Source organism: Petaurus breviceps, unplaced genomic scaffold (assembly GCF_028583685.1).
Source record: "Petaurus breviceps papuanus isolate PSGF00001 unplaced genomic scaffold, PetGlider_PUasm1.0 90556, whole genome shotgun sequence".
NCBI classification, from domain to species: domain Eukaryota; kingdom Metazoa; phylum Chordata; class Mammalia; order Diprotodontia; family Petauridae; genus Petaurus; species Petaurus breviceps.
This window is the reverse complement of record NW_027187273.1, coordinates 4,391,217-4,418,701: the sequence shown is the minus strand read 5'-3', so window position 1 is coordinate 4,418,701 and position 27,485 is coordinate 4,391,217. Positions and strand designations below refer to the sequence as shown.

General features: G+C 40.5%; 2 protein-coding genes across 8 annotated transcripts in view; both read left to right on the top strand.

Moving 5' to 3' along the window:
* The window catches only part of PLEKHB2 (pleckstrin homology domain containing B2), a 457,251-nt gene that overhangs the window by 52,558 nt on the left and 377,208 nt on the right, over nucleotides 1-27,485 (top strand). The window lies entirely within an intron of this gene.
* The window catches only part of ARHGEF4 (Rho guanine nucleotide exchange factor 4), a 533,634-nt gene that overhangs the window by 310,100 nt on the left and 196,049 nt on the right, over nucleotides 1-27,485 (top strand). The window contains exon 1 of one of the 7 annotated variants that reach the window (XM_069063359.1): nucleotides 7,570-8,120. The exons of the other annotated variants lie outside the window; for them this stretch is intronic. Within the exon in view, the coding sequence (XP_068919460.1) occupies nucleotides 7,697-8,120 (424 nt within the window). The 5' untranslated portion in view covers nucleotides 7,570-7,696. Of the gene's footprint in view, nucleotides 1-7,569; nucleotides 8,121-27,485 lie in introns of those variants that run through there. 7 annotated transcript variants of the gene reach the window in all.

Sequence of the window (27,485 nt, the reverse complement as noted above, 5' to 3'; positions counted from 1 at the left end):
AAGAAAGAAAGAAAGAAAGAAAGAAAGAAAGAAAGAAAGAAAGAAAGGAGGGAAAAGGAAAGAAGGAAAAGATGAGAAAAGAACGTTAGAGCTGAAAGTAACCTTAGAAATCATTTTATCTAATCCTCTCATTTAATAGACAAGAAATCGAGGCCCAGAGTTGCTTAAGTAGAAAGGTTTGAACTAAGGTCACATAAACAGAACTCATAATTATGTATCTCAGAAGTATCTAGAGTTGTAAAGAGGTTGCAGATCAATTATTGAGAAAATGCTTTCCCTTCCTCTTGGGAGAGAATGAAAGAAGAGATTTGGGGGCTTTGTGCCATCCAATCCTGATTGCAGCTCTGGTACTAGGGAAATGTGCCTGTTGGGAGAGCTCTGAAGTCCCAAGTTGTGCTGCCATATTACAACTGAAAATAGTATCTCAGAACCAGAGGTGGCTGGAAATTCCGGATTTTAGTTTAGTGTGGAGTTAAGGCACTCAGGCCTACCTCACTGAAAACAGCCTTAAGAGGGTTTAGCTCCTGATTCTCCAGATACATATGACTGAGGAACTGAGGTAAGCTATTTTCTTTACCAAAGATTTGTACGATTTCTTTAAACAGAAAGCTGCCTCAGAGCATATTTCTAATATGATTCAGTTTACAGGAATTTTTTTTACATGCAACTATTTGGGAATCAATGCCACCTCTTCTATAGGTCAGATTTTAAAATATTTGAAGGTAAGTATTATGCTCCTATTCAGTCTTTTCTCCATGTTTTTGACACTGGTATCACCCTCTCTTTCTGGATACTCTTTCCTCTCTAAGTTTTTGTGATATAACTGTTTCCTGGTTCTCCTCGTGTCTGACCACTCCTACATCGCTTTTTTGCTGGCTGATCATACATATCCTAAAGATAGGTGCTCTCCAGGGACCTGTCCTGGGCCCTCTTCTTTTCTCTCACTGGACTCTCCCTCTCTTGGTGACCTCATCAGCTCCCATGGCTCTGATTGTCATTTCTATGCTGATGATCCACAGATTTATATATGCAGACCCCACCACCACCACCACCCCTGAATGTCAATCCTACATCAGTAATTGTTGGTTGGATATCCTAAAGACATCTTAGAGTGAACATGTTCAAAACTGAACTCATTAACTTTCTCCCCCAAACCTTTCCTTTTTCCAAACTTCCCTATTTCTATTGAAGGCCCTACCATACTTCCAATATCCTTGCTTCATAATCATTCACTCCTCCTCATTCTTGTCCTTCCTATACAATCAGGAGCCAATATTGGCCCTTTCTCCTTTACAACATTCTTGCGTCTGACCTCTTCTTTTGCTTATGGAGTTACTATATCAGTTCAGGGCCTCATCAGTTCTTGCTCAGATGATTGCAACTAACTCTTCATTAGTCTTCCTATCTTAAGCTTCTCCTCATTCCAGTCCGTTCTATTCATTGCTACTGCTGCCCAAGTGATTTTCCTTGATTGCAAATCTGACCTTCCCATTCCCCTACTCAGTAAACTTCAGTGGGTCCCTATTGCCTCTAGGATCAAATATAGACTCCTCTGTTTAGCTTTTAAAGCCTTTCACAGCCTGGACCCAACATTTTTCCAGCCTTCCTGGATATTGTAGCTGCAACGGCCATTACCATTACAGATATCCCTGTCACACACACACACACACACACACACACACACACTTTGCTAGATTGTTTCTCATGCCTGGACTATACCATCGCCCACCTCTGCCACATAAAATCCTTGTCTGGCTTCAAATCATAGTTTAAGCTCTACTTTCAACAGGAAACTTTCAATTCCCCCAAACTACTAATACATTCCCTCTGTAATTGCCTGTAATTTAACTTCTTTGCATTACTTTGTATTCTCTTTATATTTGTTTAGTATATAATTATACATCTACTTCCCATCTTCTCTTGATCATGAAACTCTTTTGGAGAGCAATAGTCTCATTCTTTTTCGAACAATGCATAGAACATAGTGGGTGCTTAATAAATAAATCTCTAGCTCTCTCTGCATATATATCTTTTTTTTAAGCAACTGGGGTTAAGTAACTTGCTCAAGGTTACATGGGTTATTTACATTACAGTTATTTCTGGGTATGGTGCTGAATATCTGAGCCCGGATTTGATCTCCCAGGTCATCCCAACACTGGGGACAGTGCTCTTACTCGCTGAGCCACCTGGCTGCCCCTTCTGCATATATATCTTATACACACACACATACACACACGTGTGTGTATCCCAAAAGAGCCTTCAAAGTACCAGAAATTGCCCTGTTAGAATTAAGGCAAACATACTAAAAAAAGACAGACTATTAGAAAGGGGTAAAATTTTTAGCTTCCATTAGTCAGTCAATCCACAAGCATTTATTAAGTGCTTACTCTATGCTAGACACTGTGCTAAGCACTTGGCATACCAAAAAAAGGCCAAAAAGACAATCCTTCCCAAGGATCTCACATTCTATTGGGAAGGTAACATGCAAAAGAAGTGAATATTTAAGAGATAAATAGTTTAAATAGAAGGTAGTTGAATACATTAATATAGATCGGCTTATTAAGAAACCTGAGGAATTGATTTTGATGGGAGGAGGTCACAAAGGTCTAGAGTATGGGAATAGACTATGATGACAGAACTAAGCAGAAAATGCTGGTACCAGCTGTGAGGGTAACACAACACAGAGGGCACTGGCTTTCTGTATGTTTACAAACAGGGTGAAAGGTAGAGCAAGAGAACAGAGCAGATGGTGAGTAGGTCACTGAAAGTGAGAGGTGGGGCAAGCCTGCAGACTTCACAATTAAGACACTCTCCTTTAATTAATGTGTCCTAAGGTTTGAGGCCAGCCTAAGAAAGAGAAAAGTGCTAATTTCTTTGGGCTTTTTTTCCCTTAAGTCCCCTGAATATGTTCAAGCAACTCAGGGGTAGGATGGGAAAGGACTGACCGACCTTATAGCTGGGACCCTTATATAGATTTGGGCAACATCAGTATAGAGATGATAATTTAAATCCATGGGAGCTGATGAGATCACCAAGTGAAACTTGGTTCAGGTTAAAGTCTTAGGGACACACATGGTTAGTGGACAGGATCTGGATGCAAAGGTTAAGCAGGAGAGGGCAGTGTCATGAAAACCTAGAGAGAAAAGAATATCAAGCGCGATATGAGGGTAATCAACAGTGCCAAAGGCTACAGAGAACTCAAGCAGAATGCGGATGCCGAAGTCTTTGGAAATCTTACAGTCCAGGTGGGGAGACAAAACTAGCATCCATGGAAACAGTTCACAGTATAAGATAATATATGATCTAGGACAAGACTCTTTTATGTGCTATAGGAGTTCAGAATGATTCTTCTGCTTTTCTAAGAACCTCTGTAATCTTCAGGGATGACTCTGCCTGGCTCCTGTCTGGACTAGCTTGGGAAGGTGTGGCCAGATGTCAGACATTCCCCAAATAGTCCTCTATGTAACCTCCCTATAACTGGACAGTTGACCTAGGTGGAGTCATAAACTCCAGAAAAGTGATGAACAGGGAACTTCGAAGGCAGGACATCAGCTACATTATCATTTAATTTTCTGCCTGAAGGGAACTTTCAGGGTTTTATCTGGGCCATCCTTCTCCAGGCCAAACCATTCCAAACAAAGAATTGTCTACCCCTATTTATTGCTCAAGATCTCCAAAGGAAGTAACTCCACAACCTCCCTTGTCACCACATCAGAATTTCTCTTTGCCCTTACAGGCAAGAAAGGCCTTTCTAGGGTCTAATCTAAATCCCTTCTGCTACAGTTGAAATTCATTGCATTTTGTCCTGTTCTTAATGGAAATGGAAATAACTGCTCCATTAACACCCAATCATAAATATCTCTCGGGTAGAAAGGAGCTGTGGAAATTGAAGGTATTAATCACATATATAGTTATGCATACATATGTATATATTTATTTGGGAAAGTTAGTTGTTGAGACTCAATGTGCCTAGTTTCTCTCTAGCAGACGAGAGGGAAGTATATTAGTCAAGAGGCAACACAGGATAGTGAACAGATATAGTAGACCTGACATTATGAAGACCTGATTTGGTTCTGCCTTTGACAAATAGTTGCTTTGTTGGGGCGGCCAGGTAGCACAGCGAGTAAGAGCACTGGCTCCAGTGTTGAGAAGACCTGGAGATTGAATCCCGGGCTCAGACACTTAGCACCCACCCAGAAACACCTGGCCATGTAACCTTGAGCAAGTTACTTAACCCCAATTGCTTAGGGGCGGCCAGGTGGCTCAGCGAGTAAGAGCACCGGCTCCAGTGTCGGGATGACCTGGATCAAATCCGGGCTCAGAAACTCAGCACCACACCCAGAAATAATAATAACTGGCCGTGTAACCTTGAGCAAGTTACTTAACCCCAATTGCTTTAAAAAAAAATAGTAGCTTTGTGACCATGACCATGTCTCCAGGAGCTTCTCACCTGCGTTGGCAGAGGGAGTTTCCATATTGGGAGATATACCATACCAATGAAATCCTAGGTCCATGCCTGTATATGTAATTTATTAAGCTCCTTTAATTTGGAAATTATAAATAATTTAAACAGGGGTGGGTCAGTTTTCCTTTGGACTAGAGATGAAGAATGGGTTTATGAGTAATGGTGATCAGTAGCAAGGGGTGTTCAAGTTATTTAATATAATTTGTTTTCAGTGCATTAGCATCATCAACTTGTAGACAATGTACTAATTAACAGTAAGTATTCTGTTTATTAAAGCATGTCTAGCATGAGTGATTCTTGGAACTGCTCAATAAAGTTAATCACAGTTACTGTGCATACTTCAAAGTGAAAAGCTTAATTAAAAAGAATACAATTTGGAATTCTCAAACTTAGCCCGACTTCTCCCCCTCCTCACAGAATCATCCCTTTCTTTATAAAAGTAAATCTGAATTAATACAGTCTGTCTTTGCTCTAAGATTGGGTAAGTCTATCTGGGAGCTTCAGGGAGTCACTCAGATGTTCATATTGTCTATGGTACTATTAGTGCTATAACTACTATACATTACTTATTTTTGCCACAGTCACCAGAAACGTGAACTGATCAGATCAAACATCAAATAATGTGAGAAGGTTTCTAGACTCCGTGTGCTGTACCACGGTGTTGTCGAACTGAGATAGAAACTGGGCCGATAAATCTTTCATCAAATGTCTGTGGATACTTGTTGACTTAGAAAACCACATAGTAACATTATCTGTGTTCTATTCTATTTTATTTTCTTAAATATTTCTCAGTTATATGTTAATCTGACTCAGGAATGGCCCATACCTCTGGTGTATAAGATCAGGTACTGGATTTGAGTTAGGAAGAACTGGGTCCGAATCCTGCTTTAACAGTTAGTAACAGTATGAATCTTAGAGTTAAATCCCTTAATCTCCCTAAGTCTGTGTCCTCATCTATAAAGTGAAGATGATAATAAAAACACTTTATAGTGTTATAAGGCTCAAATCAGAGAATTTATGTAAAGGGCTTTGCGAGCCTTAAATTGCTGCATGAGTGCCAACTTTTATTAATATCGTTAAGACTGAACTGGCACACAGTGCCATGGAAGAATTTTTTTGGAAGTGGAAGAATTTTGGAAAATGGAAGAATTTTGAATCCTGGCTCATACTATTCCATTTCCAGTTGTTTTAATTACCCATCAGAAGAGCTTAAAGAAGACTTGGAGTAGTGGGTGAGTGGGACAAGAAAGGATGAGAAGAAAAGGAAACCTGATTTGCCAGAAACTAGCTCCTTTTAAAAACTTCAGTACAGAAACTTGTCTGACACTCATAAGATTCCATTAGTGGCAGAACTGAGACCACTGCACCCTGTGGCATAATGGAAAGAACATGGACTGAGAAAATAGAGAAGCTTTGTCACTTGGGGAAATTAACCTCTCTGGGCCTCAGTTTCCTCATCTGTAAAAATAATTACAAGATTTTTAGGGGCTCTACCAATCCCAACATTGTATCTCCCTATGGTTTCCTGACTTCTAGCACAGTGCTAGAAGATTTTCCACTATTTCACATGTCCTTTAACAGGTCGCTTCATTCTATTCTCAAGACTTTAACCAAAGCTCTACTGCCTTCCTACTTTTTTTCCCCCATTCCCTTGATATTTTTTATTTTACTATTTTTATTCCTTTCATTCTATAAATATTTGAGTGCCTCCTTAAGGTCAAGAGTACAGTGGAGAAACAAAAGATGTCTAAGACTTGGCTCCTGCCCTCCAGGAGCTTCCTAGTCTAGTTGGGGAGATAAGACAGTAGGAGTATAAATAACTACAAGACAAGGCTGTCTATGTTAATTGCTAGTTGCCTAGTAGCATTCTCAGTCTTTGCTGTGTTCCTTGGTACTTGTCAGTGGGTTGTACCAAGAATGTTCTTTGGTCATTTGGTATGTTTATGTATTCTGCTTCTCCAAGAGGGCCTTCCTTCCTCTCGAAGGGGGCAGGGGGAATCTGTATTTTTCACTACCCTCACCCTCCCTCTATACAGACTGCCTGGAACGATGAAACTCTCAATAACCTGTCGGTCAGTGTTGCCAGATTTGGGTTTTAAATCACTGCCTGGCGTGGGAGCCGGGTGTAGCCTGGTGTAGGACTGCAGCGACGTTGCTTTCAGGATTGAGACGTCTGACTAATGCGCACAGGCTCTCTTCCGCAGTAGATCCTTGAGTGCTAGAGACTTCTAGCAAATAGCAGCCCCGACGTTGGGTACCTCCGGGGCCACAACGACCCCAGAGGGCTTGGGGTTAGCGTCTGAGCACGGAAAGCGCACGGCTCCCGGCGGAAACTGTCGCAAGCACCCGGTTTATCGCTAGGGCTGCTGCTGGACACAACCTTTTGCATTTTCTTCTCAGGGTTCCGCTGGCAGCGAAGCCCTTTTCTACAACCCCATCGATCGCCCCCTCAGCTTAATCCTTTTCTCTTTAAGTGACTTCTGGAAGTTACTAGAAAGGCGAACCTCTGCCTGCTAGCTTCGAGTCAGGGCTTCTCTCCAGGACCCTGGCCTCAAGGCAGGGTCTGTCTGGCAGGAATGTCCGCAGCTCCGCAGTTACAGGTTAGACTTGGGCGGGGGGATCCTTAGTGCAGTCTGTCTGCATTTTGCCGACGCCATCATCATCACTATTGTCGATATCATCCTTAATATTATTTTGCAAACGCCATGCACTATGGAAATTAACCACTTCCCCTGACACTTCCAATCCTGGCTCTTCTGCTTGGGTGGCTTTGCACTTGCCTTGCAGGAAACGAGGCTTAGGGGCGGGAGAAGGGGGCACCCAAGCTGCTGAGCAGCGTCCAGATCTCAAAGCCCTGTCAGTGCTGCTGACCTCCACCTCTGCTGTCTGCCCTCTCCAAGAGCTCCAGGAGGAGGTCTCCCTGGTCCTAGGCACTTTGGCAAAAACAGCAAAGGAATACCTGCCCCTCCAGCTCCCGCCTTCCCCCTCCCCCTCCCCCTCATACTCCCGCGCCAGGTTTGGGCACCTTGCCCAGCCGCTGGAGCGGGAATGCAGACCTGAGACGTGCCTCGGTTTCCACCGGTGGGAGCCAACTTTGCTTCCCCTCTGGACCCTCCCCCGAGCTCCCATCGCAGCCCCAAGCTGCTGTTGCTGTTTCTGCTGCTGCAGCCGAAGCCGAAGGAGGGTTAGGCGCTCAGATCCCGTCCAAGGGAACCTCCTTAGCGGAGCCCCATGATGTCAGCTTGCATCGTGCAGCCGACCGGCGGCGGTGGGGACAGGGACGGAGCTCCGCATTCCGCCCGGCTCTCCGACGGCAGCGCCGGCCCCGGTTCCGGCGCCTCCTCGTGCAGCCCCGGCTCCTGTCCTGCGACACCGCTACCGCCACCTCCTCCTCCGCCGCCGCCGCCGCAGAGCCTGTGGCTCGAGCTCCGACCCGCCTGCATGAGGACCCAGCAATGCCCCAGCGAGTCCAGCGGGCAGACCAGTGGAGAGATCTGCACTAGCAGCAGCAGCGGCGGCAGCAGCGCCGGACTGTCCCCCGGCTCCGATTCCGACAGCAGCGGGGTGGTGTGCGGCGGCCGGGGCGGGGGCGGCGGGGGGATGCGAGGAGTCCTGTCCCGGTACTGGAGCCTGGAGAGTCTGCACTCAGCCACTGGTAAGCGCCCTCTCTTCCTTTCCTGCTCCCTCTGGCTCTACCTTCTCCTTCCCCTACTTTCTCTCTGCTTCCCTATCCTTTCTTCCTTCATCTTCTTTCCCTTCCTCTTTTCGTTTCTCCTTCCCATTCTCCCTTATTCCTCTGCCCTTCTCCCTACTTCCATCCCCCCTTTCCCCTTCTTCATTCCCCTCTTCCTCTTCCATTTACCTTATTTCTCTTACCTTACTCTCACCCCCCCCCCCCACCTTTTCCTTTTCACTCGCTTTTCCTTTCCTTCTCTTTATTTCCACTGACCTTCGTGGTTCCGGTCAGCCAAATTAGGTTGGGAGAGCTGGTGAAGCAATTTGGGAAAATGAGGAAGCATGTGTATGTTTTTAAGGAGAGATTAGAATTTGGCCAGTTGCATCCTTTACCAGAGTACAGATTGGGAGTGTGGTTGAATGGATCCCCAGATTTTAAACCAATGAGCAAAGGTATGGGTTTTCCAAACTCTTGGTATGGGTATAGATGTACATATAAACCAGCTACTCAGGCTCTGGGATTCCCTTAGCTCACGGATGCAACTCTGCTGTTAGGGTGTAGCACTCTATCATAGAGAGAAGCTGGCCAGTTGATGGATTATCCTTATTTATTGCCTGAGTATGAGACACATTTTAACTTCTCCTAAGAACAGACAGCTTTCTAGGCTTAGACACGATCCCAGTGGTTTTCATTCATATTCACATTCCAGAGGCCAGTTTTTAGCCTTGCTCTGGTATATGTATACTAGAACTGTGTTGCCCCTGGCAGGTGCTTACCTGTGCATAACATATTTTTTTTGCCTATAGAAGAGGGCTTTCTTGTTTGGATTACAGAACTCTTTCTTAGGAAGCTAGAGTAAGAAGAAACCCTGACAAGGGCTGTTAAAGGAGATGATCTTGAAAGTGGCTTTTTATATCGTCAATTTCCTCATAGAGTTAAGGGCTAAGCTGATGTCTTTATAGTTAATTTTCTGCAATCAGTCAATCAACAAGTGTGAATAAGGCACTATTATCCTAGGAAAAGCATCAGTAGATGTGCAAACTTTGGAAAAAAACACATAATCGTCACCATAATAATTGCTTAGATTTATGTGCTTTAGAGCTTGTAAAATACTTTCTTTACAGCAACCCTATGATGCAGGTAGTATAAAATAACTTAATTTCCATTTCATAGATATAATTTCTCATAGATAAGAAACTCAGTCTTAGAGAGGTTGAGAAAGGTACCCAAGGGGAAAGCTTGGGCTTGAGTATGAAATTTTTGACTCTACGGCCAGTGTGTTTGCTACAATGCCATAAAACCCAGAATTTAACCTACCCCAAGCTTCAGTTTCCTCATTTATAAAATGAGGAGACTGGACTTATGTGAATTCTCAGGTCCTTTCCAGCTTTGCTATTCTCTCAATTTGTGACAGACTGTTAGCCCTCAAAGTATAACTTAAAGAAGGTCCCTTAATATCTCCAACTACAGGGAGGTGAGGGAATAAGTATTTATATTGTGCCTACCATGTGCTAATTGCTTTACAAATGTCATATCATTGATCCTTACAATAATCCTGATAGGCAGGTGCTGTTAATTATCTATATAATAGATTTTACAGTTGAGAAAGCTGAGGCAGACAGGTTATGTGACTTGTCTAGGGTCACACAGCTAGAAAGTATCTGAGGCTGGATTTGAACTCAGGTCTTACTGATTCCAGGTCCAGTGCTCTATCTACTGCCATTTAGCTGCCTCCAGGTGCTATAGAATTTTAAGATCCAGAAAGGATCCTAAAAGTTCATCTAGTCAAACTTGTCCCTTCTATAACTTTGCTGATAAGTGGCTATCTCCTAGGTAGCCCATTGCACTTCTGCAGAGCTCCCCTTGATAGGAAGCTTTTCTTCATTAATACCAGTAACTATAGATTACATTTATATAGTGCTTTACATATGTAATCTCACCTAATCCTCATAATAATATTGGGAGATAGGTATTACAGGCATTATCATTTTTATTTTATAAACCAGATATTTGAGTTGTTGCCTATGGTCACACAGTAGCTATTAAGCCTCTCTATAGCTTCGGTCCATTGCTCCTAGTTCTACCCTCTGGGGTCAGGCAGACCAAGTCTAATCCTTCTTCAAGATATCAGCCCTTCAAATACCTAAACAATTCTCTTCCTGTTCTCCTTCTACCCTCTTTGGTCTTTTCTTTTCAAGAGAAGAGTTGGAATGGTAAAATACATTTGAAAAGTCACCTAACAGTGTAAGAAATTAATGACAATAATAATTTGCACTGATAAGTTTTTATGGTCTTTTCAAATAAATTCCATCCCTTCCTCCATATTGGAGACAATGGAGGAAGTGGACCCATCTTTTTCCTCCTTCAACCTCCTTTTTTAATAGGACCATAGATTTTGGGCTGAAACAGGGGTCTTAGAAGCCACTGAGACCAACTCCTTCCTTTTGCAAGTGAGGAAACTGAGGTAGAGAAAGGTTCAGCTGTTACTTGTTGTCACTTGTTACAAGTTGTTACTAGTCTAAGGTCAATCACTAGTGTCTAAGGCAAGGTTTTAGCCCAGGCCAAGTCCAGTGTCCTAGTTATTCAGTATGCCATGCTGCCTGAACTTTGTTCATAAAATGTCCTTTATAGTTATTCAGTCATAAATCATCTTCATACCAATCTCTCAAAGTTTGTAGAGCATCCTTTGCCAAGAGGCACAGGCTCTGAATGGCTAGCTAAACTGACCCAGGTCACATAGAAGTAGATCTGGGCCTCAACTTCTTCTCTTAGAGTTTTTAAGTCCTTCACTGTGGACCCAGGGCCCAGGGATCTTTGTGCCTTTGAGATAGGAGACAAAGGAGATGTGAGAGAACTGGGTTCACCCTCTGGGCTCCAGGGAAATCCCAGGCTCTGTCTACAGAAAAGCGTAGGAGTTCAGAGGGTGGGGGTGAGGGTGAGGACAGGGTCAGGCTCTTGGCTTGACACAACTATTTGCTTGGAGAGTTCATTTGATGGAGTGTTTACTGGAGGGCAGGGAATGCAAGGTCATCTGCAGAATAAAGGGTTCAGACTGGGAAGAGACCATGGAGATCATCAAGATCACCCTCATTTTACAGAGAAGCAATAAAAGCCTAGAAGAACAACTATATGCCCATGTACTCTTCCACAGAAAGAGTAAGAAGTGAGACAGAGATCGGAAATCAGGTCCTCCATCTCTAAATCCACAGCATTCCCACTGCCCTAGGAGAGCAAAGGGTGTGGCCAACCCAGCAAGGACACCTTAGTTGTAATCTTTTGTTTTTGGCGGGCAATTGGGGTTAAGTGACTTGCCCAAGGTCACACAGCTAGTAAGTGTTAAGTATCTGAGGTCACATTTGAACTCAGGTCCTCCTGACTCCAGGGCCAGTGCTCTATTCATTATGCCACCTAGCCGCCCCTAAGAATACCTTAGTTGCAGTAAGGGGAAGAAGCAAGATTTCATGAAAGAGAATGGGTCTGAAAGTCAAGAGACCACAACTGTCTGTTTATGCCAGTAACTAGCTGTTTGACCAAAGTCAAGTCATTTCACCTCATTTGTCTCATTTTAATGCAAAGGGATTAGAATAGATGGTTTAAGGCCAGGGGTTCTTAACCTTTTTGTGTATCATGAACCCCTTTGGCAAGCTAGTGAAGCCTATGGACCCTTTTTTGAGAGTAATGACTTTAAAGCATAAAATAAAAGGCAAAGGATTACAAGGGAAGTAATTTTCCTGAAATAATTATTTTAAAAATATTTTTATTTAAGTTCACAGACACCAAACCAGGTTAAGAAACCCTGAGATAGTTGGGTGTTTTTTTTTTCCAGAATCCATAATAATATCTAGGTCAGTCTTTAAACCCAGGGATAGAGCAGGGGAGTGTGTGTGAAACATTATTAAAACAGGGTAAGGCTAGTCTATATGGGAACTTTGTTAAATCGATACTTGACAGTGTTTTGATGATTCTGCTGGTTGATATAGTTGGTTGTTATTTTTAAGCTGCTGGATTGTTTTGAAGTCTCCAAAGGGAAGCAAAAAAGGGCTCATGCCTGCAGGCTGAGACTATTTCTTTTGCCTCTGTGGCTTACTGTCAGGGCAGGAGCCTGTTGGTCTCCCAGAGGAAGCCAGGGAAACCCAGCAGAGGGCCGCTTGAACTCTCCTTGGCTCTGAGATACTCCTTGCATTTTTAATGTCAAGTCTCGGCATTTTCCATTGAAATGTCACCCCGCCTCCTTTGGTGGAGGAGACCTCCCTTACTGGAAGAAATCACAAAACAAAGTACTCACTGGATTTCTGCTGCTTTTTTTCCTGTCTCATCTTCATGCACTTTCTATCAGTAACCCTTCCACTCTTGCACCCTTTCCTATCCTTAAGCCCTCAGTTCTGCCTGCTCCCATGGCTTTCTTTTTAAGCTCTGGATGTGCTTCCAACATTATTAACAGTTCAGTTCTTTGGAACCCAGTCATTCTGGGTTTGTGCCTGTGTTTGATCAGTTTCATTTTTCAGAGAGGGTTCATAGATGCCCCAGACTGGGCATCAAGGAGGCATTTTCCCTATTCCCCCTAAGAGCTCCCATTTTATATTTGCCCCCTTGTATCAGGGAGGATCATTATAGGTGAGATCGAGATCAACTGATAAGCAAAAAGAGAACAGGGCTTCTTTCCCAAGTATATAATGATCTGATGTTACCTGGGCAAAAATCTAGGTTCAGGCAATCTGTGCTCTACAAACTGTCATCTGAATATCATTGTACCATAGTAATCAGTCAACATGTTACCACCCTTCTCTCCTGGGGAATACTATCACCAGCAAGTGAGGAATTCTCACTATAGGGGCACCATGGTAGAATGGAAAGAACAGCAGTCTCATAATTAATAGGGTTCTAATCTCAGTTCTGTACCCTAAGTCCAGCTGATATTTCCCCCATTTCACAAATGAGGAAATAAAGACAGAGAATATATGACCTTTCTAAGTCAGAGTTGGGCCTGAATTCTCAATAACCTGATTCTGAAGGCAATGATTGTTGTAAATACAAAGAGCTTCTTAGAGACTGTCATGCCTTTCATATGGGGATACTCTAAATCAGAGGAATCAGACATCCCTTCCTGCAACACTTCCTAGTGTAGCCTAAACCAGATTAAAATGTAATTGGGAATAATTAACAAAATACATTTAAAAATACAATAGAACATAGTTATTATGTGGTTTTCTAAGTCAGTATGTAGCCTACGGTAATCTTTTTGTACAGATTTAGTGGCCCCTATTTCTATTTGAGTCTGACACCACTGCTCTATATTTTTTCTATAAAACCTGAGTCTCAGCTCCAAAATTCAGTGAATAGGATCTTTGCTGTCATGGGTTGGGGTATGTTGTGTTGTTCGTCCTGCATTTTTTAAGAGGCCCAATGACATCATGGGTGATATCTTTACTACAGTAGCAAGTGAATTGGGTCTAAGTGATCAGCCTCACTATCTCTTTTTTGAGTCTTTGAAGTCTAGTGGCAAGACAAAAATCAAACTTTTTGTCAGTCTTCTGGATTCTGCTTAATGAGGCTAAGCCTGTTTCTTGGAGTATTAACTAGGAATCTGTTGCCAGAAGAGTAAACTGAGGGGAGGTCTAGAAGTTTCTACTCAAGACAGCTGAGCATATGCTTACTATGTGTCTACCCCTGTGAAGGAAAGAAGCAAAGAGAGGGTTCCTGCCCTCAGGGAGTTCACACTCTTTGGAGAGTTGTGTAAAGTATTTGGGGCATTATATTATTTCTAGACTGTGTGATTCAGACTGTGAGTCCTGTTGTATATTTGAGAAAGATTTCATGAAGGATTCTGGCCTTGGTGTCATTGGCATCTGGTATGAACACAGAATTCTAGGGCCCTAGATCCTGGCCTGTGGAGAGAATCATTTTGTAGTACAAAGAAACCCTTAGTTTATTTCGAGAACTGTTTCTGCCCTTGGCAGAGGACTTGTAGGTGGATTGTTCCATAAGGAGGTATCTTAGAGGACAGTTAAGAATTCTGGTCAATGGGTAATTTTTTATTAAGCTCTTGATTGACCTGTTCAAACAAGCTTCAATTAAATTCTCATCTTATGATCCTAAGGATTCTCACCTGAACACTAGAACAACCATTGAACCCGCTGGTCCTGAGAAGCAGGTGCTGTCCATTCACAAGCAGCAATTTTTAAGGGGCTTTTTAGAAGAAAAGGGGCATAAGAATATGTAGTAATGAGTATCGATACCCCATCTTAGGCTTGAATGCTACAGATTATGCACATTAACTGAATGTACCAGTCACGAATCTCTTTTTAAAAAATAATAAATCCTCTGTCTATATCTCCCCTGTGACTTTCTACTGCACCTAATCCAAATTCCTCTGCATGGTATTTGAAGATCTCTGCAATCTTGTATTGACTTACCTTTCTGGAATTATCTTCCACACTCCCCAACCCAAACGTTTTATTTTTAAAATTGTTGTCTTTTGTTTTTACTTTGTATTCATTTTCAACTTTATTACCTCTGCCTTTCCAACCCAACAAGTTTTCCCTTTTAAAAAAGATTCAAAAATAAAACATAGTTCAGCAAAACCCACCAACACATTTACTTCATCTGCCAACACATGTAACATTCCAAACTCCCAGCCCCCCTCCTCCAATGAAGGGAGGGAGGGGCATTTTCTTAACTCTTCTGTTGGGTCAAACTTAGTCATAATTGCACAGCTCAACCTTTAACTTTAGTCAGATTAATCTCCTCACTGTCCCTTCTATATACATACTTATTACCCAACTACATACTTTTCCTCATTCTATTTTTTCTACTTGAAATGTCCTCTTTATTCCTCTACCTATCCAATCGATCTTATCTTTTAAGATCTAATTGAAGTTCCATGTTCTCTGAAGCCTTCTATGATCATTCTAGCCTACCTTATCTTCTTTCTTTGACTTCCCACAGCTATTAGTCCCACACTTCGCCAGTTTCTTATTCCCCAATTATTTTCTCTTGCTTACTATGGCCAAAGAACCATGCTAAGAATTGGAGATAGCAATAGAAGAGTAGAACAGTTCCTGCCCTCAAGAAGCTTACATCATATATGGAAGGTTTCATCTGGAAAGATCCCATAACTTAAGTGGCAGTGGCAAAGAGGATGGCCATGCTTTTTGTTTAATATAATTTCCACTGATAAAGTTACTGATGTTGAACCATTTGACAGTTCCAAGGGATGGTGATAAGAACTTTTTTTTTCTTTCTGAGTGTTCAATGGGTTCTATAGTACCTGAAGGATTAGTTAGTTGCCAGGTTGCATCTCTGCTGGAGTTATTTCCCAGGATGATGGCTACAGACAGGACTGAAAGGAATAGGATTTAGATAGGCAGAGAGTAGAGAATATTTCTTGTGGAAACAAAAGCGTTAACAAAGGTTTGGTGGTTGGGATGAATACCACATATGTGGAAGGTAATGAAGAGGTTGACCAGTTTGGAATAAAGAATGTATAGGACTGAGGATTTATGAGTATAGATTAAAGCATATGTTTTTCACTTTAGTTTTACTTTTTTTCTGCAACATAGCTAATATGGAAATATGTTTTTCATTACTTCATATGTATAATTGATATCATATTGTTTGCCTTCTTAATGGGTAGGGATGAGGCTGAAGGATGGAAGAAAATTAGGAATTCAAAATTTTATTAAAATGAATATTAAAATATAGTTAATTTTAAAAAAATTTCATATAGAGTAGCAATGGGAGATAAAGTTGTATTAGACTGAATATCCAGTTGGGATAGATTGAAATCCAGGCAGGGGATTTTAGCCATAATCTGATAGTCAATGGAAAACCATTATGGATTTTTGAGAAGGGGAGTGGCAACGTATGGTTTCCTATCACATTTCTGATATCATCACAGATTATGTGGTAACTGGTTCCTCCTGAGCATAATCAGAAGCTTTGCTAAGGGACATATTGAAATAGTAATGACTGGTTTCCACTCCTTCCTTCTGTGACTCAGGAAGACTTAATGAGAAGTATAATGAATAGGACTAGTACATGGCTTCCTGGTCTTGTCACTGATTCTCCCAGGGAGATTCTCTTAGTCTCTTAATTTTGTTCTTCCTCAGTTTCCTCTTTGAACTAAGAACTTTCATTCTGACTGCTTACTTCTCTTAGAGGTTGATGAAATTAATGACAAGTTTGTAAACTTCCCTGAAATTCTTAGAGAGAACATTCCAATGCCTAGAAGTGCTTCTCTTTTTTCCTCCTTTTTCTAATTCTCTTTACCTTCCTCTGCTAAAGCACCACAGCACAATCACAGTATTATGTATTATTCATAAGCACTTCTGCTTATGACAATATGTGTATGTACAACCTTTAGGGAAGATGAGGGATTTTTCCTTCCTTTAGCCATAACAAATACTGGTTATGGAAACAACTTGTAGAAAACGAAGGCAAAAGGAGACAGAAGACAAAACCTATTTATGTACAGGAAAGTGGAGAAATGTCCAAGGAGCGGGTTGTCTGTTAGCAGTATATGTCACATAGCGCTTCAAGGGTCTGAGTAGCCTGCTGTGAATAGAACTCTTTTTACCAGTAAGTTATAGTTGTTCCCCTGCTCTCCAGTAGCTCTACACCAGGGGTAGGGAACCTGAGGCCTCGAGGCCACATGTGGCACTCTAGGTCCTCAAGTGCAACCCTTTGACTGAATCCAAACCCCACCCATTGAGAAGGCAAGCAATATGCTATATTCCAAAATTAATACAAGGTATTCCCTCTGGGATGTAGAACACAATCCTTACATGCCTTATCATAAAGTTTTATGAGCTAATGGTATGAAGAATAATGGCATGACCTGGTAACCAGCCTTCCAATAACGCCCTCTGAACATAACCAGGCTTGTCCTCTGATGAACATTGAACCCAATGTCTCCTCCATGTCATGATAAGTCATGATAATGCTATATAGGAGGACTTTAGAGGAGGACAATATACTATATATTATATTATATGCTAATGATATATAACATGTTATACTATCTACAGTATTCTTGCACAATATTATATATATATATATATACATATATATATATATGTACATGAACTACAGAGATCCTGGTGATTTTTTTTTTTTTAGGGAGCTAGGTGACACAGTGGATAGAGTACCAAGCCTGGAGTTAGGAAGGCTTGAGTTCAAATTCAACCTCAGACTCTTAATACCTGTGTGACCATAAACAAATCACTTAACCTCCATCTGCCTCAGTTTCCTCAACTATAAATTGGTGATACACCTATCTTTCAGGGTTGTTGTAAAGATCAAATGAGATAATATTCATAAAAAGTGCTTAGCACGTAGGTGCTATATACATGTTGACTCATTATTATTATTATTATATCTCCAAATTAATTGATCATGTTGGATGATCTATTAATAGATATTAATATTTGATTTTTAACCTACCTAATGTACAATTAACCTACTTAATGTAACCTTGGTTGAGTTTCCCTAGCCTTTACCAGAAACCCAGCTTATGATAGGAATACACCGGACCTGTATAAATCTGACTGTAAACATTTATAGCCCAAATAAAGAAGAATCCAATAACTTGAAGGACATTTAATGTCTATAGGTGAGTCAGATTAATATAGCGAAAATGACAGTACTCTCCAATTTAAAAACACATTGGGTATAAAACCAATTAAAATACCAAGGGGATTTTTAAAAATAGAACTAGATAAAATCATAATGAAATTTATATGGAAAAATAGGCGATGATATAAATAGGCACACTGAAAAGTGATGGTGGCCTTCTACTCCCAGACTTTAAGACATTACAAGTGGTTATCCTTAGGACTATCTGGTACTGGGAATAAAAGAGAAAAATAGATCAGTGGAATAAGATAGCTACAGCAGATGTCCAACCAAATGTATATAAGAGATTAGTATTAGATTGAATGTACAGAAAGAAAAAAGAAGATTCATTATTTAACAAATATATTTGATAAAATTGGTTGCTTCCCCTCCCCCATTATCTTACACAAAATGAATTCCAAGTGACTTGGATTTAAATATAAAACAAAATAAAAACCTACAAAAAGATGGGAAAGATGGTACAAAGCATTTCTGTCAGTTGTGGAGGATACGTTTGTCTTGCTTTCTCGGTGATGAGGGGAGATGGGAGAAAAAGAAGGTGGATCTTTGAAAAAATCTTTTGGAGAAAAAATAATTGTGAAGGGAAGACTTTTCATTTTTGGATACAATGAATAGAAGGCATTATTACAGATGTAATTCCTTCCTATAGATGTACTTGACTAGGAAATTCTAAAAAAATTCTGTATCATGAAATTAAAAGAAAAATAGCAGACTGGTCAATTACAATGGATAAAAACTTGACTTGTAAAATATAGAAGGAAGGATCTGTTAAAAGTCACAGTGGTGATACCACTTCCATAACACATGGTCAAATGACATGGAGAGAGCTTTAAAATAAGAAATACAGATTGTTAATAACAACTTGAAAAAAATGTTCAATATGGCTAATAATCAGAGCTACAAATTAAAATAACTTTGAGGTGCCCTCTCCCACCTGGGAAGACTGAAAGAATTATTAAAAGCAATGAAAATAAGAGCTGGAGGAGTAGAGAAGGAACAGATAAGGACACTCATTCACTGATGATGGAATTGTAATCTTGTTCAATCTTTTTGAAGAGCAATCTGGCAGATTTTAGGAAACTACTGATTATGCGATGAGCTCTCTTTTGTTGCTTCTCCTGAACATTCTCATTTCCTGTGAAAAGACTACTGGGGAGTCAGAACTGTGCCATTGAACTGTCTCGTATCTGACAGCTCCGGTCATTACCATCCTCCAATTTGGCAATTGCTTCCCAAGAATAAACAGTAGAACTCGGAAACACACACCTCTTTGGCCAGATCTAGAGAGACAGACAGATAGACAGAGACAGAAAAAGAGAGAGACAGAAAGACACACAGAGACAGAGAGAGAGAGAGAGAGAGAGAGAGAGAGAGAGAGAGAGAGAGAGAGAGAGAGAGAGAGAGAGAGAGAGAGAGAGAGAGAGAGAGAGAGAGAGAGAGAGAGAGAGAGAGAGAGAGAGAGAGAGAGAGAGAGAGAGAGAGAGAGAGAGAGAGAGAGAGAGAACCTGTCTTTTTACCTGTCCTAGGTCTAACATTCTTTACATTCAGAATTCACCAAACTCAATTCAACAAATATTTATTAAAAAATTTAAAATTATTAAATGTCACCTTGGAAAATAGATTTAGAGTTGGAAGTGACCTCAGAGGTCTACCCCTTTCTTTCTACACAGGAGGAAAGGACAGGAGAAGTTAAGGGACTTGCCCAGAGTAACCCAAGAAATATAATTGATGGAATTTGAACCCAAACCATTTGGGTTGACTTCAGAACCACTGCTCTTTCTCACTGATCATCCAGGGAGATAATAAATAATTACAAATAGCTGTGTGAATGCTCTATCTGCTGGAGCCTCTGATTTTCCCATGGCTTTTCAGTCCTAATACAAAGAGTTGAAGTAACTTGCACAAGGTGATACAGGTAATAAGTTGTAGACTTGGGTCTGGACTGTCACTCTGATTTCTCAGCCTCAAAACCCAGTCTACTTCCCACTCTAATCTGACCATCCTTGGCACACGTGGTTTGTTGCACACTTGCAGCCTGATCTTACTCCTCTAATCTCAGAGGAGAATGGGAAAAATGAAATACAGAAGCAGTACTTATAGGTCCAGATGTAACCTGGAAATAGAGGTTCTCCTATTCCCCCAGGAAGAGGTTTAGAAACAGGTTAAAAAGACAAAACAAAGCCATTCTATTGGAATTCTCTCCCTAGGGTGCCCTCAGGTGATCTGCTCCACTCCTATGCTGTCACGTGGTCCCTGTTCCCATGGAATTATGCAATCACCATTAGCAACAAGAATAATTCAATTGGACCCTTCTCTTGTATAATAACTTTAAAGCTTCATGCAAATAAAATTTAGGAAGGAGGAAGGAAATCAGCATGATCAAAAAAGTACTAAAAGAGCATCAGGAAACCTATGACCTTTTCTAGCCACTACCTATTTGCCCCTGCTATCCAGGGATTATAACATTGACTTAGTGGTTCAGATCTTTCAGATGTAGTGTGGAAAATGAATCATGAGGCAGTTAGTTTCTCATCACTGGAAATGTTCAGGCAGAGATTGAATGAACATTTAGCTCTCTGGTCCTCAGTTTCCTGTTTGATAAACTGGGGGAGTACAGATCAAATTGCTTTGAATAATATATAGTATTATAAAAGAGTATAAGGCAATCCATTATTAACTAAAATAATAGGAATATTCCTAATATTTCCTAGAAAAAGTATAGGAAATCACTAAAATAGTTCTGTCTGGAGTGAATTATTTTGCAAAGCAAGGAAACCATTTGTCATAGGAATACTAACTTTTTAATGGCCTAAATGTCACTATCTGCATTTCACATTTATTTTTTAAAGCCAATTTTCTAAGGAATGTTTGATTTTTAACTAAATCTTATCTTTATACACTTTAGTACTAGACTTGACCTCCTTCTCTTCTCTGTGTTATTGAATAAAGTCTCCTTTTTCTAAGCCCCAGCCTAAATCCTACCACCTTTGGAAAATCTCCCCTCTCTACCCTAGAAAAGCATAATTTCTCCCTTCTCAGAATACTAAAAATATTTTGTTATATTCATTTAGTATAGAATCATGGTCTTGGATTTAGAAAAAGCACTCAAAAGCCATTTAGACCCATTATACATTATTAATAAACATCTCTGCAATATCATTGATAAGTAGTCATCCAACCTTTACCTAAAGACTCCCCAGGAAGGTTTAAATGGCCACTTTTAGGATCATAGGATAAGAATTGAAAGGACCTTAGAGATCGCATGGAACAACACCCTTATGTTATATCAAGTTTTAAATTGGTTCTCTGGCTCCTCTACATTGTTCACTTCCACTAACTGAAGCTACGTCAAACACTTCTAAACTTGCTTCCATCTGTAGGTCTTTTGAATACTTGGAGGTTGGCATTATGTCCCTCATGGCTTCTGATACTAGTATAGATGGTCTTCAATCCTCTCACCATCATGGTGGTCTTCTGGATACTAATCAAGTACATAACCAAAAAATGTGGAATCCAAAACTGAACACAGTATGCTAGACATGGTCTGATCAGGGCAGAGTATAGCAGAACTATTTCTTTTCTTATTTGAGACACTATGTCTTTCTTCATGCAATCTAAGACCAAATTAGTTTTGTGGCGGGGGGGGGTTTGGGGGGGGTGAATGGGCTACCATGTCACATTGTTGAAAATATGATATGATTGAAAATATGTTCAGACCACTAAACACCCACATCTTCACAGGAATTGTTATATAGCCACATTTGCCCCATTCTGAACTTGTCAAGTTAATTTTTTGAGCCCAGGTGCAAAATTTTACATTTGTCCAATTTGAATCATTGTTTTACCTTGACAGATCTTTTTGGATTTGGACTCTGTCATCCAGTGAGTTGACTATTATCTATCCTCGCTTGCAATATCTGCAACTTTTGTTAGTATATTTTTCACCCAAATCATTGATAGAAAAATTACATTGCACAGGGTCTGGGATAAATCCTCAGGAAATTCTACTAGAAACTTCTGTCTAAGGAGTCATTGACCCATTAGAGACTATTTTTTGGGGTCCTGTCCTTTAGCCAGCTCTTAGCTTACCCACCTTTACTATCTAGACCACTGCTCTCCAACTTGTCCACAAGAAACTCTCTTGAATGCTTTTCTGAAATCCAGTTATCTTATTTCTATAGCACATTTAAAAGCTTCCCCGACCATCCTCAGTCTTAAAGGTTAATCTGTCATGATTTGCTCTTCATGGAGCCATGGTTTCTAGTCACCACTGCTTCACTTACACACAATTCCTTTGATAATATGCTCTCGAGTTTTGTCAGGAAGCTTATTGACTTGGGATTTGCAGATCTCACCCACTTCCCTATTTTGAAAACTGGGGCAGCATTTGTCTGTCTTCAATCCTTTGGCACTTTTTCTATTTTCCACAATCTTTTGGAAGCCATCAACAATGTCTCGGCAATAACATCTGCCAGTTCTTTTAGCATCCTAGAGTGTCATCATCTTGGCTCATTAACTCATTAAGAACTGATAGATTCTCTTTTAGCATGTTCACTTTTTTCTTTGGTTTCTGCTCCTTAACAATTATTTTCTTTCCCCTTCTAAGTCCAAAGATTATTCTCCTTGGAAGAGAAAAGAGAAGTAAAATAAGCATTAGATAGTGCACAACCTTGTCACTGCGGTCCATTTTCATGATCCCATACACACCGAGGAGTTCTCCCCTCCCATCCATTTTTTTGCTCCCAACACAGATTAAATAAATACCGTGTTGTGTCATCCTTAACATTCATCACATTCAGCTTCAGCACATTCTGGGCTTTGATACTTCTAATGGTATTATTGTGGGGATCAGGGTACTCATTTGTATTCATCCTCAGTTTCCTACCCTTGCTTTCATCTTCTACACAGGGTACTGCAAAAGTCTTAGTAGAGTTTTAAGCTATCAAAGATTAAAAATGCACTAAGGCTTTGGAGACATCATATATTTGCCTTTTAAAATTTTAAGTCTTTTCCCTGTACATTTCCATTGCTTTCTTTAGACAGCTTCCTTTTTCTTTCCCTTTGGACTTATATCTGTTTGTTACTTCAGAATTTCATTCTTGAGACTTTCCCATACCTCTTGGGCTGATTTTATACCATAGAATATTAGACCTTTTCACCCTACCTTTCCTTTTTATTTACCTTTTGAAATCTTATCTTGTAAAATATTGAGCCTATTTCTGATTATGCCCAGCTTTCCATTCTCTCTGTCTGTCTTGAATTCTATGATGGAGTAGTCACTTACCTCCAAGAATCCCGTCAGTCAGTCAACGAGCATTTTAACTTAAGTAGTTGCTTCTTCCGGGAGTCTTTGACACTTTTCACCATTTGAAGGATAAAATGATCATTAATAGGTACAGGCTTCTTCATATTGTTCTGTGTTTCAACCATAATAGAATTGTGTCCCCAACTAGACTCTATATTCCTTGAGGTCAAGGACCATGTTGCTTGGTCTTAGATCCCTCATGTTGCTTAGCATAATACTTGGCATACAGTAGGCACAATACATGCTTGAGAATTCATTGATAGACCTCAAAAGAGTTGAGAATTGATAGGAACAATAAGAAGTTTTTATTGTGAGTGAATTCTGCAAGTAGGGAATGAAGTGAGAGGATGTCATTGTATAGGCAACAATTACCCCGGGCCATTAAAGATATATATGAGAAGTGACAAGCCATGCAATTCTAGGCTGTGACCCATAGTTCTTTACTGGACTTTGCTCAGAAGATAGAAAAAAACCAACTTCTCAGGAATAAATCACTTTGTCTCGGGTTCACTAAACAGTGTAGGGGACAATAAATCATTGCCACTTACTAATGAAGGAATAATCACATCAGCTTTTTCTTGGCTTTCTTAACCTCTGCTGTATGTCTCAAACTGAACAGTATCAGCCCTAAAATCTAAAATTGTTTTGTGGTCTCAGGATTTTAAAATAAATCTATAGTGTTCAAGCAAAGCTCAGGATTCTCCCAGCTTTGTGACATACCAAAGAATAATGGAATAGCTTACAAATCCAATCCAACCTCAATTAAATGTAGGATTCAGGGGATAAAAACTCTACTGAATTTAATTTTCTGGATAACTGGGGAAATCATGCAGAAAACCCTTTTATCATTGAGAATTGACCTAAAATGTCTCGTCCACAATTGACTTTTCCTTTGCTGGCTTGAGTTTGAAGACTTTCAGACCATATTTCTATGTAGGACTAGGAGAGGGGTGGGGAGAGGGAGAGAGGGGGAGAGAGAGAGAGAGAGAAAGAGAGAGACAGAGAAACTGAGAGAGACCGAGAGAGAGAGAGAGAGAGAGAGAGAGAGAGAGAGAGAGAGAAATGGTATACTATACTGCTTGCCACTGTGAGGCATAGTGGATAGTGTGCTGATAGAATCAGGAAGTCCTGGGTTAAAATCCTGACTCAGATACTAAAGCCCCTTTAACCTCTCTGAACTTTGGCTTCCTCATCTGCAAAACTGTATGGTTTCTATTTTAATAATGATGTTCATAATCCCATAACAGCCCCTACCTCCCAGGTTGTCGTGAGAATCAAAAGAGATGATGTATGTATAATACTCTGCAAACTTTGAAGTGCTATGTTATTACATATCATGATCTCAGGATGCCCCCAACAGTTGAAGTTTTCATGAATCCTCAGTAGCAACCAGTTTTATAATTTTTTTCCTTCCTAGAGATAGAAGGCTTCAAAGATACTGTTAATTTCAGGACAATGATTAGTTGAGTTCTGGTTAATCAAGTTTTTTCTGTATCTATGTTGTCTAAAGTTGTATATTTTTCATGACTAATCAAGAAGGCAGATATATCACTGACACCTTAAAATAATCTAGAATAAATGTTTTATTTCTGGTTGTTCAAAAGGAGCAAAGTAATCTCCAGATATGGTGCAGAAGAGGGACAAAACTGCATGATTTCTCTGTTAAAACACTGAACAAATTAGTAAGTCATTTGATTTCTGGTGGTCTTTATCTGTGAGGATTTGCACTTCTGCCAGAGCTCTGTGTCCATTGGCATTTCTGATAGTGTGAGAGCTGCCCCTCTTCCCTCTTGAAAAGCTCTAATAAAGCATTTAAATCAATGACCTCCTTCAATGCATCCCTTCTCCATTCCATCACCACCACCGTCATCATAATAGCTAACATTTTTTGTTGTTAAACACTTTACAAATATTATCTCATTTGACCCTCACACAACAATCCTAGGGGGTAGTTACTATTATTATCCCCATTTTACAGCTGAGGAAACTGAGTTAAGTAACTTGCCCAAGATTACATAGCTAGTAAGTGTCTGAAGGCTGGATTTGAAAACAAATCTTCCTGATTCCAGGCCCAGTGCTCTCTTCACTGTGCCACCTAGCTGCCACTCCTTTCTTCTAGTCACAGAAGAACTCTCCAGGGGTGGGGAACTTACAATTCTTTGAAATTCAAAGGACTGTACTTGAGGACCTAAAGGGCCACATGTGGCCTGGAGGTCACAGGTTGCCCACCCCTGAACTATTTGCATGACTCACCACGGCTAATGCATGTATGGTGCTCTTGCCTCAGGCATCATCCCCCCCCCTCAGGAATTTTCAGTCTCTCACATCCCACAAACATATTTAAGTCTCACCAGTCTTTTTTTTTTAAAGCCTTTTTGTGACCTTTCAATGCCATTGAGACACCCTCCAGTCCTCTCCTCCCTTTCACTGCTAAACTTCTTGAAATAGTTGCTTACACCCAATGCTTCCACTTCCTCACTACCTACTCTTTCCTAGATACTTGAAATCAGACTTCTGCCCTCATCACTCTACTGGAATTATTGTTTTCAAAGGTCACCAATGATGAATCACCAAATTCAATGGCCTTTTTTTTAGGCTTAACTCTCTTTGACCTCTGAAATTTTCAATATTGTTGGCCACTCCTCCCGCAGGATTCTTTCTCCTCCCCTGGCTTCAGAGAGACCTCCCTCTCCTAACTCTCTTGTCTTTCTAGTCATTCCTCATTTCTCTTCTGCTGTCTCCTTACCTTCCTTCTCTGCATGAATGTTCTCCAAGGGCTTGCCTGAGGCCTCTTCTCCTTTCACACTCTGTGAAATCCCATGGCAATCTCATTTGGTCCCATGGTTTCATCAACTACCTATAATGCTGATGATTCCTTAAACTATATTCTTGATCTTTCTCTTCCGGAGATGATCTGTCTTCAGTTCATCTCCACCTGGATGTCCCACCAGCAACTCAGATTGTGTATATTTCAAAACAATCTCATTCTCTGGTTTTCCTTTTGGACTTTGCAGTATCTGTCTTCGCCATCATACTCACCAAATTCCCATATATACATATAACTTGGAAACTGTCTTTGACGCTTAACTCTTCCTTATCTCTCCCATACAGTCATTGCTACATTTCTTTCTACCCTTTCTGCTTTATTCCCACAGGCACCACCTACTATCAGGACTTCATCAATACCTATCCTTTGTCATCGTTTCCTAATAGATCCAGTTCTAAAAGGATGACTGTAATGTATTCCCAATATATCTTCCCACCACTTCATGTGATCATCTTTATGACACTAATACCATAATAATATTTCTGATCATGTTACTCTCCTGCTCAAAAATCTCTGTTGGCTCCCTAGTGCCTCCTGAGTAAAGTGCTGTTTCATTCACTTGAGGATGATTAAAGCACCCCCACCACATGGCCCAATTCTTTCTTTCCAGAATTATCTTATATTATTGTTCTCCATGGGGTCTATACTATAACCAAACCAATAAATCTTGGCCTTTTGGACATATACTGCACTTTCTTGCCTCTTGGTCTTTGCTCAAGTTTTTTTTCTCCCATATCTGAATGTCTTCCCACCTCCTCTTCACTTTCTGAATTCCTACCCATCCTTTAAAGCCTAACTCAAAGGTTATCTCTTCCAGGGAGACTTTCTTGTTCCCAGTGAGAAGCAATACCTTTCCCCTGTAGACTTCACACAGCACAGTATTTTTCGACTCATTAATGAATTTATCACATAATACTGTGTATTTTACCTGTTTGGCATCCTATCCCCACTACAAAACTATAAGCTCTTTGCTCTTAGATAAACTTTTTAATCCCCCCTCGGGGCCTAGCACAGTGCTATTTACCTGGTAAAGACTTAAATGTTTGCTGTGTTGGTAAATGTCTATCTATGGTGAAGAAGACCTTTAGTTTTACAATAGATGGTTTCTAGGTGTCTTTATACAGTGAAAGAAGAGAAATATAAAAAGACAGACAGACATTGTGGCTTAATAGGAGTCAGGAAGACCCAGGTTCAAGGACCACAGACCTCTGATACATATTGACTATGTGATTCAACTCTCAAACGATAAGCTGCAAAGTTATTGCAGATCTGCTTTGGTAGGAGGAGGTCCGGGCTGGGTCTGGAGTCAGGAAGACCAGAGTTCAAATCCATCCATAGCTGTGCGATCCTGGGCAAATCACTTACTTGTTTGTCTCAGTTTCCTGCACTGTAAAATGGGGATAATACATATCACCTAACTCCCAGGGTTGTTGTGAGTATCAAATGAGATAATAATCACAAAAGCTCTTAGCATAGTGCCTGGCATATATATAGTAAGTGCTGTATAAATGTTAACTACTATGATTAGTAGTAGTAGTAGTAGTAGTAGTAGTAGTAGTAGTAGTAGTAGTAGTAGTAG